This window comes from Aspergillus tanneri (genome assembly GCF_003426965.1).
Source record: "Aspergillus tanneri strain NIH1004 chromosome Unknown AapTan_3_pilon_pilon_pilon, whole genome shotgun sequence".
NCBI lineage: Eukaryota > Fungi > Ascomycota > Eurotiomycetes > Eurotiales > Aspergillaceae > Aspergillus > Aspergillus tanneri.
Window position 1 is genome coordinate 2524744 of NW_022984630.1, and position 15323 is coordinate 2540066.

At 48.1% G+C, this 15323-nt stretch overlaps 4 protein-coding genes across 4 annotated transcripts; 1 reads left to right on the forward strand and 3 right to left on the reverse strand.

The window, feature by feature from the left end:
* Window positions 1-52: 52 nt before the first annotated feature.
* ATNIH1004_004634 (uncharacterized protein) lies at window positions 53-4975 on the reverse strand (the record flags this gene model as incomplete). The annotated part of the gene is made up of 4 exons (XM_033569304.1): window positions 53-857; window positions 982-1058; window positions 1507-4052; window positions 4105-4975. 4 exons carry the CDS (start codon window positions 4973-4975, stop codon window positions 53-55), a joined length of 4299 nt encoding a protein of 1432 aa, XP_033428110.1.
* A 902-nt stretch (window positions 4976-5877) lies between these two features.
* Window positions 5878-8089, reverse strand: ATNIH1004_004635 (putative HMG box transcriptional regulator; the record flags this gene model as incomplete). The annotated part of the gene is made up of 3 exons (XM_033569305.1): window positions 5878-7362; window positions 7441-7586; window positions 7663-8089. The coding sequence occupies 3 exons, from the start codon at window positions 8087-8089 to the stop codon at window positions 5878-5880; spliced, it is 2058 nt and encodes a 685-aa protein (XP_033428111.1).
* A 2361-nt stretch (window positions 8090-10450) lies between these two features.
* ATNIH1004_004636 (uncharacterized protein) lies at window positions 10451-11535 on the reverse strand (the record flags this gene model as incomplete). Its single annotated transcript, XM_033569306.1, has 2 exons — window positions 10451-11230; window positions 11293-11535. The coding sequence occupies 2 exons, from the start codon at window positions 11533-11535 to the stop codon at window positions 10451-10453; spliced, it is 1023 nt and encodes a 340-aa protein (XP_033428112.1).
* Window positions 11536-13239: 1704 nt separating this feature from the next.
* RPS6 (40S ribosomal protein eS6) lies at window positions 13240-14408 on the forward strand (the record flags this gene model as incomplete). Its single annotated transcript, XM_033569307.1, has 6 exons — window positions 13240-13344; window positions 13469-13541; window positions 13669-13689; window positions 13760-13858; window positions 13933-14251; window positions 14312-14408. 6 exons carry the CDS (start codon window positions 13240-13242, stop codon window positions 14406-14408), a joined length of 714 nt encoding a protein of 237 aa, XP_033428113.1.
* Window positions 14409-15323: the final 915 nt, after the last annotated feature.

A 15323-nucleotide genomic window follows, 5' to 3' on the forward strand; every position in this document is an offset into this window, starting at 1 on the left:
TAGACACAGACGGATGAAGGACTCTAATGAATAGTGCCATCACTTATGACAGTTATGCAGTTGTTTCTTCTAAATGCTTCATCATCACCTCCACTGCCCATCGAAGGATATCCACCATCGGTTTGCTTCCCTGCCCTGGAGCGACCGTTACCCCAGCATCAGTTCTCAAGTTGACCCCCTGTCCTACTACATGGATGGTCTCATGAGAATCCATCCCCAGACAGCTAGATACCTGCGACGAAGGCTGTTCGGGCAAAAGTAGCCACGCATGGTCCTGAACATACCGGGGCCAAACGATATCATCCACGTAGCCCGGCGGATCGGTCCAAAAGTTCTGCGGCGGTCGATCATCTTCGGCTTCCAAATCCACCTCCCGAGAGTTCGAGATCTCCTGTCCCGACGCCGACGTCGTTGAAACCGGCGCCGGTCCAATAGTAACATAACCACTGCGACTCTCCCGCCTCGTCTTCACTAGGTCATACGGGGTGGGCAAAAAAAGCCGCACATCGATCTGTCCATGCACCGAACGCAGCTCATGATCCTGGACCTCCGATTCCGGCGGCGCATAGAGAAGAAACCCTTCCAGAAAAGCCACTGTGCGAGCAGTGGCACATCCCCCCGGTACGGAAGATGATGTCAGACGACTCTGAACTTCTCTCCGAAATTGAGCGACAATGTCCTCGTCCACTCCGGAATCCGCCTTCTCATTTAAATCCTCTTTACTCTTCAGTCGGGGCGGTAGGACCCCGTGGTTGCGAACATACGACAGCGTCGATGATAAAAATGATACGTCGATGGCGGATATCGTGTCCCAGTCTTGGACTATTTTGCCGGATGGAGTGGTTGTGTATGGGATTCTGGATTTATTTATTAGTTTTGGTATATTATAGTGGAGCGTATTGTAGCAATTATATATAGAGAGAGAGCATGATATGTGTTTATGCTGTTTTTACTGTACTTGGGGGGCAAGAGGGGTTGTACCGATCATCCGGATAATAAAAATCATCTTCGTGAATGATGAAGGTCTGGAGATGAGGCGTGGCGCTGCAGAAAATCCGCTGGAGAAGTCGGGCGAGGGTCGTTTTGCCACTCGATGAGGGACCGGAAATGCCGATAATGCTGGTGCGCATTCTATCTTTCTTCTTTCTTTTTTCTATATTGGTCTGTTGAGTTCTTTGTCTAGACTACTTAATTAGGTAATTATCTTAGAGTGATTAGGTTGTGGTCACGTGATAGGATTGAGATTTATTTCATTCATTTCTTCGTTCTATCATGTTCCATTCAGTACAGGTCAGGCCTTCCATGTTGATAACATAACTCATTTAATATCTAAGGAAAGCATAAGAAAGACCTTCAGCCGAATATAGACACCGTCTTTTTCTTCCGCGGCACAGATCCCTCATATCCAGTGTCGTCATAATTGGAGCTGACCACCGAGGGCGATGACCACGGAGATCGAGTCCTCGACCGCTCCAATGTCATCATCAGACCATTCGGGGACATTACCGGCTCCGCTGTTCTCCTCCGTTTAGTGGGAGTCAGTAGATCAGGCCCGTCCGAGAGATCGACGGCGCCAAAATCAAGCGAGTCAGGTTTGGCGGACCGTCGGCGCTTCGTCGGTGTCTTGTGTATCTCGGACTCTGTTGCGTCACCGCTACCGATATCATCTGACATAGGAAGTTTATGACGATCGAAGAACCCCGGAGGGTTTCGCAGGAAGGCCAGCCCGGCTGAATCTTCGTCTTCGGGCATGGGGATGAAACGCTCGTTTTGGATGATGGAGCTCATCGTAGTATCGTCGAGGAGGTCCTTCTCTGCATGCTGGATTTCCATCTCAGACATGTTTTTCCGGCGTCTCAGCATTTTATCTTCCAGCGTGTCTTTGAGGACAAGCGTCTCAACAAACACAGGTCGGCTCTGCCCGATCCGATGGGCTCGTTTGATGGCTTGGCTTTCAACGTTGGGGCGCCAGATTGGATTTATGATGAAGACGCGCGAGGCACACGCTATGTGGAGTCCGTGTGATGCTTGGACCAGATCCATTAGGAGCACGCGGATGTCCTGGGCTTCTTGGAATAAGGCGAGGTATTCGGCTCTCTGGGCGGGTTTCAGTGTGCTGGCGTAGATACGGAATTCGATGCCGAGTAGCTCAAGGCCCTCGGCGATCCAGAATGCTGAGTTGTTGTTGTCATAGAAGATGATTATCTTCTCGTCCTTGTGCAGCAGGTGGACCTGATCCAGCAGGTATGTCAGTTTGGCGGAGGCGGTTGCAACGAGTTTGGTTTCCGCAAGGGGCGATTCCGCGGAAAGTATCTTGAAAAGTCCCTTGGAGAAGGTCTTCTTGGGAGACCGTATGTTGAGAGGCTTATCTGGCGTCGTCTTGATGCTCACAGGCTCGGACCCACGCTGTTCTCGCTTTTCAAGCTGAAGACGAACTTTGAGTCCCGCCCCTGGAAGACCTTCCGCCGGGTCGTACGTATTTAAATGTGCAGTTACAAATTTTTGGGAGTGGTGGGCCTGAGAGATTCCCATAAGAAGAGGCTCCAGGTAGGATCGGGAATCAGCCAGTGCCCACATGTTTCGAGCATGGGAGGGAAAAGACTGGATGAAAACTCCCAGTTCGTGGAATTTCTTGAATGCATTCCAGCTTTCACAGGCAAGTGCTTTCTGGGCTATGCGCACACCCTCTGTCAGTAATTCGACATCCTCGACCGTCATCTTCTCCCGATTTTTCTCCAAATACCTCTGGGCCGTGTCCATGGTTCCGGCGAGATCCCCCTCGGAGCCAGCCCACCAGAAGCCTGCCTGTCGAAGATTGCTGATCAGTGTCGTGAGATGCTTCCGGTTGCGTGGATGGAACATGTAATCCTGGTCTTTCCGCTCGGACGTGATCGCATTGACCGCCAGTATAAAGATGAATAGGTTAAGGTTCAATTTGTCATAGAAGGTCGGCTCAAGGTGCACTACCTTGTTGTGCAGCCGCGGGAGAAAAATTTCCCTGTGGATCACCTCCATACGATGCCGCACAACAAAGCTCTGCAGGGTGGCTCGAAGAGACGGGGCTTTCCGGCGTCTCCCATCCTCTCCAACCGGCTTGACGTACTTGGTCCAATTAGCATGATCGTGGGCACGGGAGTTCGACCATGGCTTAAGATCGAGGAACTCTACAACAATAAGTCGCAACCTATCAATATCCTTCAGCTCACTATCGATTGCATTTCCGGTCTTCTTCCTTCCGTGAAGTATGGCTGCGGTGGCCTCCGTCATATCGGTGTCACTAGTGTTCGTTTCCTGCGAAGCCAGGCTAACTTCAACCCCATAGAGCCCGCTAGATGGTGTTCCTGACACGACCCATCGACGCTCCACATGAAGTTGGTCAATCATATGGATCATAGTGGTGCGGTGTCCGTGGCCAGCCACGTTGTGGCCTTCATCGACAATAATCCGAAGCCAATGAAGTTTGGTCAATGGCGACTCCTCGACTTTGATTGACTGGCGCTTGTTATGCACCGCCTCACCTGCCTCTTTTTCAAAGCGAACTCGCGAAAACAAGATAATGTCATACTGCAAGAGACTGTCCTGTGAGGGTGTTATCTCCGAGTTGTCCCGTAAAACCAGCACTCTGAGTCCTTCGGTGTGGCTATTAATTTCATGCACCCAGTGGTTAACAAGGTTAGGTGGTACAATAATCAGAGTCCCAGAGCAGAGCTGAAGGCGCAAAGGAGGTGGTCTAGGATAGGCCACCCCATTTCGACTACCGTGCTTGGCTGGTGGTGGTGGAATGGTATACTCGCCACGGTTTTCCTCACATGCTTTGATGCACTTCTTGTAAAACGAACCGGAGTCACCCAGAGACCTGAATCTACTCTCCCACGGTAGCGAAAGCCGCCCTGCGGTTGCAGCTGCCATTTGAACTAGACTTGCAGTTTTTTCACGGACAGGGTTCATCTCCTGATACTCAAACGGGATATGAGGGAAATGCCCACGTGTGGCCAGAATCACTGCCAGACAAATCAGAGTCTTGCCGCAGCCCATGGTCTCTGCAAGTATGCCTAATCAACTATGTCAGTCGGTAGTCAGAAATCCAATGCCTCTTCAACATACCTCCACAAGCCTCGGAGTACAGCTTTTTCTCATGAAAAATGGTGCCCTCCTCCTTATCATAGTAGTATTCTTGACCTGTAGGACTTGTGCATATTTGCAGTCTGGGATCCAACATCTTTGCCGGTTGTGCTTCTCGCTGAACCATCATGGCAGCCGAACGGCGCTGGTATGGATATAGTGGTGTTTTAAGACCCAAAATACCGGTACAGTCCTGCTGGCCTATTTCTGTATTTTCATCATTGTCAATGCTGTCGACCACTGATAGCAACTCTTGCATAGCTTTCCTCGTATACGGGTCTCTCATGTTCTTCACTTGAGGCTCTGGGTCTTGTAAAGTATTGAAGATATACCACAAGGACTCATCTTTTGCATCGTCCGTAGTGCCTTTATTAGCATTCCAGTCCGATGGAAGCCAACCAGACCATGCCTGAGGCGACCGATCCACTCTTGACACGATGACCTTGAGCGCACGCCTCAAACTCGCGCTCAAGCGTGGAATAAACTTGCGACCCTTGTCATCAGGCATAACATATATACGAACGTAACTCCACCCGGGATGATTATGATATGGCAAAATACAGGTCCAAATCCGGTGGTGAGCCTCCAACATTCTGATCTCGGCCTCTGGGAAGTCATGTCCTTCCTCTCCCTCACTACCTGCATTATTAACACACGTACGCTTCCTCAGTACTCCCACTGGGATATAGGAATCCACGTTCGAAACTAATTCCTGCATTTCGGATCCGGTATCCTCTATCTGAGATGTCCCTATAATTGGTGCGCCCGCCTCCGAGGTTGCTGGAGTAGATCTAGCATCCATGGTGTCTGTTGAAGACTCCCCAACCATAGAGGATTGGTGCATGATAGACATTGCGCGGTGGAAATTCCCTTTAGTATCAACTCGACATCTCACAGCTGAAAGAAAGTAAAAGGTAGAAAGCTATAGGAACAGAAAACCAATAGAATGGCTGAAAACACAAGACATGTAAACCTCGAAATTGGGCCCAGACGTGTGCGCCGAAGTGATCTCTCGGGAGACAGTAATAGACTCAGGAGGCGTTCTAGCCTTACTGAGGCCCGAAAAGGTTCTAAGATATCTTTCCAGACTTGTTTCCATCCATTACTGTAATGGCGCCTATGAAGAGAAGTAGTGAATTGCAGGACGTGAAATTTGTTGCTGTCATGGAGACAAAGTTACCTAGTTAACTAGTTAACTAATTCTCCATTCTGTCTTAGGTAAGCTTTGACAAGAACATGACGAACTGCATGCTTCTGATTGGTTTGTGGTGCTAACCATAGGCTTTTCCTTTTCAGGTTAGACTTGCTTTAAAACCAAGCCACACGATATACTAATACAATCACATCAGAGTACATGATTTGGTATACTCAGTGTATGGAGAACAAGAGAGGGATGGTATCTTTATAATAGTAGTCAATTTCATTTTTGAGCTATTATTACAAGAGATCTTCTTGTAAAGGGCCACCACCTTTGCTGGACAGAAATAAATATTACCATAAATATAGACAATAATCCCCAGTCGCTGGTTTGTGCATAGATTAATATCAACTTAGAAGAGAATTAAAAGATAAATAGCCTCCTGTGGAATCAAATGTATACGGGTGATCAGTGGTCAAAAAGCCACCCCTGCATAGCCAACCATCTGAAAATGCTAGCCAATCAAATAAATAGAGAAACAAAGGAAAGGCAAAAAATGAGAGAGGATGAAAAGAAGAATGAACGAAGCCGGATAATCCGCAATAAGTGCATCCAAATTACTGAGTGAGAAAATCCTCAACTTCAAATCCCACGCGCTTCATGGCCTTCTCTTCCAGTTCCTTGTGGGACCCTGTACCCCTCCGAACCACAATTGTCCTCGCATCTTGCAAGCGTACTTCTACTGGGTTGCCCCCAAGACGCTCCAGCTCATCTTTCTCGTACTCACGGATGTATACGGTGATGTCTGGGCCAACACATGCACGCCAGAGAGATGCCATCCATTGCCAGTGATCGAGTGGTGCGTACGAATCGTTGATTGGTACTGAGCAAGCAAAAGAATCCGCCGTGGTAAGCTGGTACCGAGGAATGAGTGCTACTGGAACAGAATAAGAAGTCGTTCCAGATGACGATGAAACTGACACTGATCCGCTCTCGCTGGGCGGAGCTGGTGAGCTGATTTGCATTTCAGCAGTCTTGGGAATGATGGTTTTGGGGGACACCCCCGGCGAGCCACAGTTTCCCTCCCCTAATCTCGTCTCCGATGATTCAGATGAAGCCTTTACAAAGCTCACAATCTCATCTGAAATACGGTGCCACACTGAAATTGTGTTGAGATAATCCACCGTTGCATCACCCATTTGTCCAGACTCGGAGTAATCCTCACGCGGGCGAATCTCTGGCCCTTCAAATACACGCGTGTGGTACTTTCCTTCCTTCTGTAAAACATGGCTGAGATAATCAATCGTTGTCTTGACTGCTGCAGGATCCTGCCCATCCACAGCGATAACAGGGCCTCGTCGCTGCGAAGGCCCATCGCGAAAAGATGGCACTAGAGGAGGTGATATTTTGGCGAGGACTTTGATCTTGTTCAGGAAGGGGATTGTCATCACCGTGGCCTCGATACTAGCAGATGCTTCCTTCGAGAAAGGTGTCATCGCTGTCATGTCCCTGGCCACAGGCGCAGAAGTTTGCAGTGGTGGAAGCTTGAGACTTGGATCAGGTGTGGGGTATTCTTTGACATGTCTTTGTGACCGTGGAGGCTGTAACATGTGGAGCATGTCCCGAGGATTAGATATATCCGAGCGAGTGCTATATGGAGACATTGGGTATGGCGTATCAGGGCTTTTCTCGCGAAGATTTGGCTTGAAGACTGCCTGAGTATTAAAACGGCGACGCTTTGAGTCTGGTGATCTACTCCCATTTTCATCCCAATGACGCTGACGTGACTCTCCGTTAACCCCTATTTTAATAGGATTCGGGACACAACCGGGTTCCTTTTCTCGACACTGGTATCCTCGAACAGCGATTGTCTCAGATTGGGGGGTAATGCTATTCGAGCCAGAGGACCCATTCCGGGTGAAAGACGTTTCCGGTGACACTGGTGGGTTCATCACACGACCACCACAACGATTACAGACAGTGGAGCCTGGGGGATTGTGACTGATGCCAGAGCTCGCATTTCGAACATTGCCATCCCGGCCGTAGCGACGAGGCTGATACCGATACTCAGGATACTGCTGTTGGTGTCGGGCTTTCTCTTCCTGTGGCAGTCATAAGAATCCGAACATAAGGATGAACATTGGTGTGACCCGTGACCGTAACGATCACTTTACCCGTACCTCTGCAAGAGCTTTCCACTCATCCTTCGTTTCCTGGGGAAGTTTTCTCCACTGCTCTCCAATGATCTTGGATATATCTGGATTCGCAAGACCGGGATTTTGCGCCACCACAGCCGCTTGGTAATGTTGGCGATATAGAATAAAAGCTGGCCCAGGTTCATTAGATCCGGAGCAACACGCGAGTTTATGACATCACTCAACCAAATGCAGGGATGCGCTTACCATTGCGAGGTCTTGGGATCTTGGGATCTGGTTGACAGAGACAGAATTGGGTCACGGGCTCCCTTGAAGCGGTGGACTTGACAGGACTTGAAGACGACGAGCGTTCTGATGCGGACGATCGTTCTCGAAGAGGGATGGTTGTCTTGGACTTGGGAGGTTCAATGGGAGCAGTGGCGGCCATCTTATTGAAAGCTATCTTGGCTCGGTTTATTGACGACAGATGGATTTGTGGTAACCCATGCGTTGTATATCGACATGAGTTCCCAGATGGGATGCCATCGACTTGATGGTCCACCATGGCGATCTTGGAGACGTCGTCTTTCATGATTTTGTGCTCGAGAAGGTTGCTGGTAAGTCTGGGAAATGTAACTTGTGTAGTGTCATAATGAAGAGCAGCCGGCTTGGGGAGAACTCGATCGTAAGACATTTAAGAATGGATGAAAGAGCCAGACCCCTCTTCTATGGACGAAAAGATCGTATTGATGGGATGAAAGAACGGATCATCCGATGAAAGCAGGTGATTATAGAGAAGCAGCCCGGGACAGGGAAGAATAACTAGAACGAAGGGAAAGAAAGATTAATGGAGAACGAATCCTGGAGCGAAGTTCTTTTGTTTCTTTCTTTCTCTCTTTCTCTCTTTTTTTTTTTTTTTTTTTTTTCCCTTGGACTTAAGAAAACATCAGGTTAGAATCCTTTATTGTGTATGAATGATTTTCTTTTTTCTTTTTTGATTCTGTCTTGCCGTAATTTTTTTTTTTTTTTTTTTTTTTTTTTGGACCTCCCCTTATTTTAATATGGTTAATTATTATTTCTTCTTTGACAATGTTTCTATTCAAACTGCGCCAACCAGGTGGGAGGGAGGGTCCAACGTGATAAAGCCAGGATATGGCTTTTTTTTCTAGTGCTTTGTTACAAATCTACATACTATGTACAGAGCCATTTAATAACCTTCCATGACATAGGTACCCACTCCCCTCCTCGTCCGGCCTAGGGAACCAGGTTTCTTTGTCTCTTCTTAGGCCGGACAACACGAATCATATCCCCTCGGAGCCCTCCCCTCCCCACCAGTGGCACGCAGGTAAAGATGAAAATGGAACATCGACTGGAACTGGCACGGTTGAGTAGATCCTTTTTGACTGGAGCATGCTGAGACCAGCTCCTGCAATGGGGGAAAGAACCAAAGGTACCGAGGGAGGTTCCCGGCACAGGTGCAATGGTGTAATGCCACATACAACCCTAAGTACCTGGGACCCTACCCGGGGAAGTTGCGTGCTAGGAGGTACCCTGACTAGGCGATTCGGGGATGCCTGATCTGGGTAAGTGAGTCAGCCACTTTTGGATCAGTCCAGAGCAATCGATTCCCCTCTTTCATTCTCGTTCCAACGAAACAGGATAGTGTTGGGTGGAGGCACAGGGAAAAGGTAAGGTATTGTTTCAATGTTTGGCTTTAGCTTTCCTTTGTCTGCCCCGACGCCCGCATGCGGTGTACTGCAGGGGTCCCGGGCCAATCGCCGCCCTCACCGCCCATCCCCGATGATTGTCGCCCCGCCCCGGCCAGCGACACTTGCCTGATTGGGTCAGTTGAGCTTGTCCCAAGCTCTTTGGTGAAGTACCTTATGAAAATCCCTTTTTTTTTTTTTTTCTCTCTCTTAATATTCCAATTCCATTAATTTTGTATGATTTCTTTCAAAGCAGGGACTCGCGACTATTCCAACTACGGCAAGTGCAGTGGGTATTAACGAAGATACCGAGGAGGTTCCGGTGACCTACCTACACCCTTATCAAAGGTCCTGAGCATTAATAGTAACAAAAAAGAGGCAAAAGAAATTCACCGCACCAGCATGAGCTTCAACTCATTAGTATTTTTTTTTTTTTTTCACCCCTTTATAAAAAAAAAAAAAAATAAAAAAAAATAAAATAAAATAAAAAGACCGCAGCGGAAAAACAGACAGAGAGAGCAGCGCAATCATTCCGCAGTGGTTCTCTCAAAGAAAATCCTCCCTTCATCCTCTCCAGAATCGGAGCTCCCAATATGACCTCCCGAGTGATCCGAAGGGGGAATCTTTGGCACTGACACGTTGATGTTGCAGCCCCTGTCCTGTCATCTTGGGTCGATCCCTTTTCGGCGATCGCTTTCCGATCCGCTCCACAATCACGTTGCAATCGATGACGGTGCAGATGTCACTCTTTTTTCTTCTTCCTCAATATTCTGGGACGATGAGACATACCACATTGACAACTTCTTGGAACCCCTCAGGGTCGATCCCAAAAAAAAAAAAAAAAAAAGAAAATAGGTTGGTATGTGTGTGCTTGACTTGTCTCTGATGATCCTCCATTAAATTCGGAAGGCTAGGTACTATTTCGTGAAGCCACAGATGATATAACGACCAGCCCAAACTTGGTTCCAAAGGCCAAGTCTCAGACATATTTGGACTGACTAGCTGTACAACGAATGCCTTCCTTGCGGACTCCCTAGTGAAAGGACTGTTCTCTCGCCCACTTCCTCTCTGTATGTGTATGTGTCTGTCCTTCGCGCGTTTGGTCGTGCCAGGATTCGGAGCCAGCCGTTGTCCTAGACCCTTCTACAGAACGCGCACCTTGGTCGGACAGAAATTACATCTAATCGGGAAGTGTCATCCGCTGCGGTGAAGGCACTCTCGCTGTCTGTGTTTGAAAAATCTCACTTATTTTACCTGACCCACATCTTAATTCCATGGAACACCTCTGTGCCCATGAGTCGATGGGCTGACGGACCCATATGCATATCGTTCCTGAAGACATGGTCAGTCTAGATCGAGTCAATAAGTCCCATAGCGCTTTGTCCGTACCAGAATAAATATTTCTCCGGATTTTCACACTTCTTGACCTCTGATGTCACCACAAGTTGTTGGCCGTTTTCGACACATGGGCCGTCGACATTTTCCCAGCCCGGATTCAAGTTCTTTCCAAGGCCGTTGGCCTCCTCAATGCCAGCGTCATAAAGCTGCCGATCACGGATCAGATCCACCAAAAAGGAGTTAGTATCAAACAAATAGATTATGCCATGGTTCCATTTTTCTGCAGATTCACGAAGCCTCTTATTCCAGTGATCCATGATGAGGACGATATGCTTATGACGAGTGACCCGCTTCTCCCCCGCGGGTTTAAATGCAGGAAAGAAAGAGACATCTGGCGCCAGCGTCAGAATGACCTTCAGCTCCTCGGTGCCTAAAGACTGAGACAGCGAGTCAAGCTGTTCGAAAATGACATCAATGCTGTGATCAACGGATTTGAGAGCTTCGTCGTAGTCTTTCCCCATCATGTTCCACAGATCCCATACACCGAAGGAAACCGCCACAATAGTACGATTCAAACGGTTGATGATAGCTCCCTCATCACCGGCCAATTGCTCCAGTATTTCAGACTCAGCGGCTGTCCATCGGCCGACCTGCGTTTTGAAATCCGCCACTGGTGATTTGGATAAGCTGAGCAAGATTGCCGACAACTCGGAATTGTCTACAACGGAGCCAATCTGGGTTCCTCTTAGCGATTTGGCTGTCACTGCCAGGTTCTCATGGTGGCATGAAAACTAGATTGGGTATTAGCGCATCACGTTGGCTTTGTTTGACTGTCCTCGGATCGGCTTCATACCATTGAGCAGAGCCATTCCGTCCACACTGACCCTTGGAGGTTTCCCCTACTGTTGTTATCGCTCCACGAATCACCAAATACAACCAACCTCCGATCAAAGGTCTTTGCAGTGCGGAAACCGTATGCCGGATTCACCGAAGGAGCTCGGCGGAAGTAGTGTTGGGAAGCAAGAAGCCATGCCGAGAGAAGAATACTGCATACAGCCAAGGCGCACACGACATGAAACTTATTGAAGAGTCGCATGGAGGACTGAATCACAGTTCCGTCACAAAGGAATGAAAGTGCGACAAAGCAAATCCGGTTTCTAGAAATTTGGTCGATGATTGGCCTCCTAGACTCTTAGTTCTTGGCCTGCTGCGTCTATCCACCGGTTTTGGTGAGCGTAGGTCCGACCCGATGTAGTAAGTTGTATTCACCGGCTCGGGAGAAGAATCCCCCCAAGGAAATAAAAAAAAAGTAATAAAAAATAAAATAAAAACGAGCGACGAAGAGATGGACGGGATAAATCAAATCAAACGGGAGATCCCCTGAATCAAAGGAATATAAGGATAAGCGCGTATTCCCCGACGGTACAATGCAGCAGAGTCACAAGAGAAACTAGCGTGCGCAGGTAAGTGGGTGTGGGTGGGGAGGCAGAGAAAGAATTCTCCTAATTAATTGACGGCAATGAACAGGAGGGAAGAGGGATTACAATGACTCTCAACGGTGTACAAATGCAGGAAAAGAACGAATGACAGGAGGAGAGCGAGAGAGCGAGAGAGGGAAGAGAGAAAAAAAAAGAGAGGATTATGCGTGGAAGGAGATGGGATGGGGGCGACAAAGAAACCAAGACATTCGGATTTAACAATTTGCTTTTGGCGAGATCATTTCAGTCCAACTACTACTGGACTACGGCATTCATTAACTACCTTGGGGGAGCATAAAAATCTCCATAAGGCTGCGCCGAATCTGGAATGGCAACCAGTCGCGTGCTCTATATGGGGTTGGAGTCTTGCGTCAGCCACGATGAGTTCCCACCATGAATAATTCCACTTGTACCTCATCCGCGACCATAGTTGAAATCTCTCTGAAGAGCCCACCAACAGTTGCCAGTAGTCGACATTGCAATCTGGACACTAGTCACCCTCCGTCGCTTCCGACGTGGGAGAATAGGCGACCAGTGACAAGCGGCCTGATCACGCTGTTCGTTTTGGCCGACGGGAACAGCGCCATACATATGGAGGCAGTTGTCTACGACAATCTCTCACTCACTCTCTCTCTCTCTCTTTCTTTCTTTCTTTCTTTCTTTCTTTCTTTCTTTCTTTCTTTCTTTCTCTTTTTTTACGGGACCATACGTGCTCTTTCATAGATGGAATACAGTGGGTGTGGTCCCTGCGGGCTAAGGTGTAATGCCGAGTAATTCCAGCCCCGATTAGACCAGATATGATAGGGCACCGGATTCCTTTCCCTCCACCGGATTCCGTTGTTAGGCGTATACGGAGTATTGTTTCTTTGTCCATAAAGAGGGAAATGGCATAGAAATTGAGGAAGGCGAGTGAAATGATGGAGTATGCTCCGCCACGCTATATAATGAGACCTTGAGAGAATCGATATGAGGTTGAAGACCACCAAGAGGTTAAGTCAGAGAGGGCTATATAGTTAGCGAGAATCAGCAGGATGGGGTAGAATAGAGGACCGGATTTTCTCCGCCACAGTACGAATTAGATAGATACCTTACGAGTTAGGCTTTAGTAAAAATCATGTGCTTCCAAAACGGGAAAACGGCTGACATAAGAAGCCCTACCGAGAACTAGGCCCAAGGCGGCTAGCGGAGTTAGTCAGCCACCCACACAGCAAATCTCGCTACACCACCACCAAAAATTCCCCAAGACGAATCCCGACGTCCTGAACACCTCGACCTGTCGACAAAACCCGCGCCCCCCGTCTTGACCGCGCAGCTCCGTCAAGATGAAGCTCAACATCTCCTACCCGGCCAATGGGTCGCAGAAGATCATCGAGGTTGACGATGAGCGCAAGCTCCGTCCCTTCATGGAGAAGCGCATGGGAACAGAAGTCAGCAGCCCTCCCTAAAATCCCTGAACATTCGCCCTCACGGAACCCCTTTTGTTCCACTTCTATTGGAGTCTACACCACCGAAATCACCCGGAAGATATGAGACTGATTGGGGTTATATTAGGTTTCCGGAGACTCACTCGGCGACGAATTCAAGGGTTACATTTTCAAGATCACGGGTGGTAACGATAAGCAAGGTACGACTCTTACACTTTTTCGATGACTGGGGGTTCGAAGCACTGAACGCACACTATATTGGTGATATGAGAGGAAATTGAACCACAGGTTTACAGTATCAATTGCTGACATGTGTCCTTGTACCAGGTTTCCCCATGAAGCAGGGTGGTATGTACCGACCGAAATGACGAAAATCCAGCAATATCTGCTCAGAAAACTTATCGAGATTTTTAACCAGTTCTCATCCCCACCCGTACCCGTCTGCTCCTCGCCGATGGCCACAGCTGCTACCGTCCCCGCCGCACCGGAGAGAGGAAGCGCAAGAGTGTCCGTGGTGGTACGTTAAATAGCCGAAACCGCCTTGTGTATATGGGAATAATTATTCGTTGACACGTCATTTTTCTTTTACAGCCATCACTGGTTTTGACCTCGCCGTCCTCGCCCTGAGCATCGTCAAGCAGGGTGAGGGTGAGCTCCCCGGTCTCACCGATACCGTCATCCCCAAGAGACTTGGCCCCAAGCGTGCCACCAAGATCCGCCGTTTCTTCGGTCTGGACAAGAAGGATGATGTCCGCAAGTTCGTCATCCGCCGTACCGTCACCAAGGAGGGCAAGAAGGACTACACCAAGGCCCCCAAGATCCAGCGTCTGGTTACTCCCCAGCGTCTCCAGCGCAAGCGTCACATGAGCGCCGTCAAGCGCCGCCGTGCTGAGGCTTCCCGCGAGGCTGCGTAAGCTCCCCTATTTTGATCCTTTCTTATCCTGTATGATCTCTAACAGGATCCAAACAGTAACGACTACGCCAAGCTCCTGGCTGCCCGTGTCCACGAGGAGAAGGCCAAGCGTGACGAGCTCCGCAAGCGCAGGGCGTCTTCGATGAGAAAGTAAATGTCTTTTCAACCGGGGGTTAATGGTCGGGTTACGTCTCTATTATGGCTAAGAAAAAAAAATCTCAGCGACGGACGGGAACGGGGTTTTTTTTTTTTTGTTGAGTTCAAAGCAGGGTGTGACCCAGGATGACAAGAGACTTTGGCGTGTCAATTTTTCTTATTTACACATAAAGAAAAGCCATATCCATACAACACATGGAATGAAAGGGAAAAAATCTTAAAGAACTACTTTCTGTTTGTTTCTTTTTTTTTGCCCCCTTTCCCTTTCATAGGTTTCTTCGGGTCTACCTAACTACTTAAAATCGCATGGTAACGGTTCCGCGGGACTGGTTCCGAGCACACTGGTTGCTAGATGAATGAAAGCTCTTCTTGTACGAAATACTCCATTGGAATCCAGGTTCTTTATTTGTTTCTTTTGGTATATTCAGACAGAAGCCATGTACTAGTAGAGCTACGGGGCACACAGTACAATACTATACTGGGTATGTATGTACTTGCAGTCAGCAAGAGGATATTATTTATTTATTACTTATCTTGATTTTAAATCCATGGTACTTTGTTACTATTGTATTAACCACTAGCACTTAGTTGTATTAAGTACTCGATATTATCTCCAAGTTAATCAAACTACAGGTTTGCTCGACATCAGCTGAATGTGACACTGGCTGCAGGTGGTGGGTGCCTTGCGCTTGTGTTTGTTTGTACTTGTAGTGGTTTAAAGCAGTTATATTGACAATTAATTAATATACCATGGATATAGAGAAGCCACATGCATTCTTTTATTCCCTTCATTAATTATGTTATGGCGACTAAAGATGTAAGTACATGCTATGAAGTGATAATAGTACAAGAAACCTAGCTGGATGAGTTAGTAATATTGATTTATATAGTGGAACAACCATGCTATTATAAG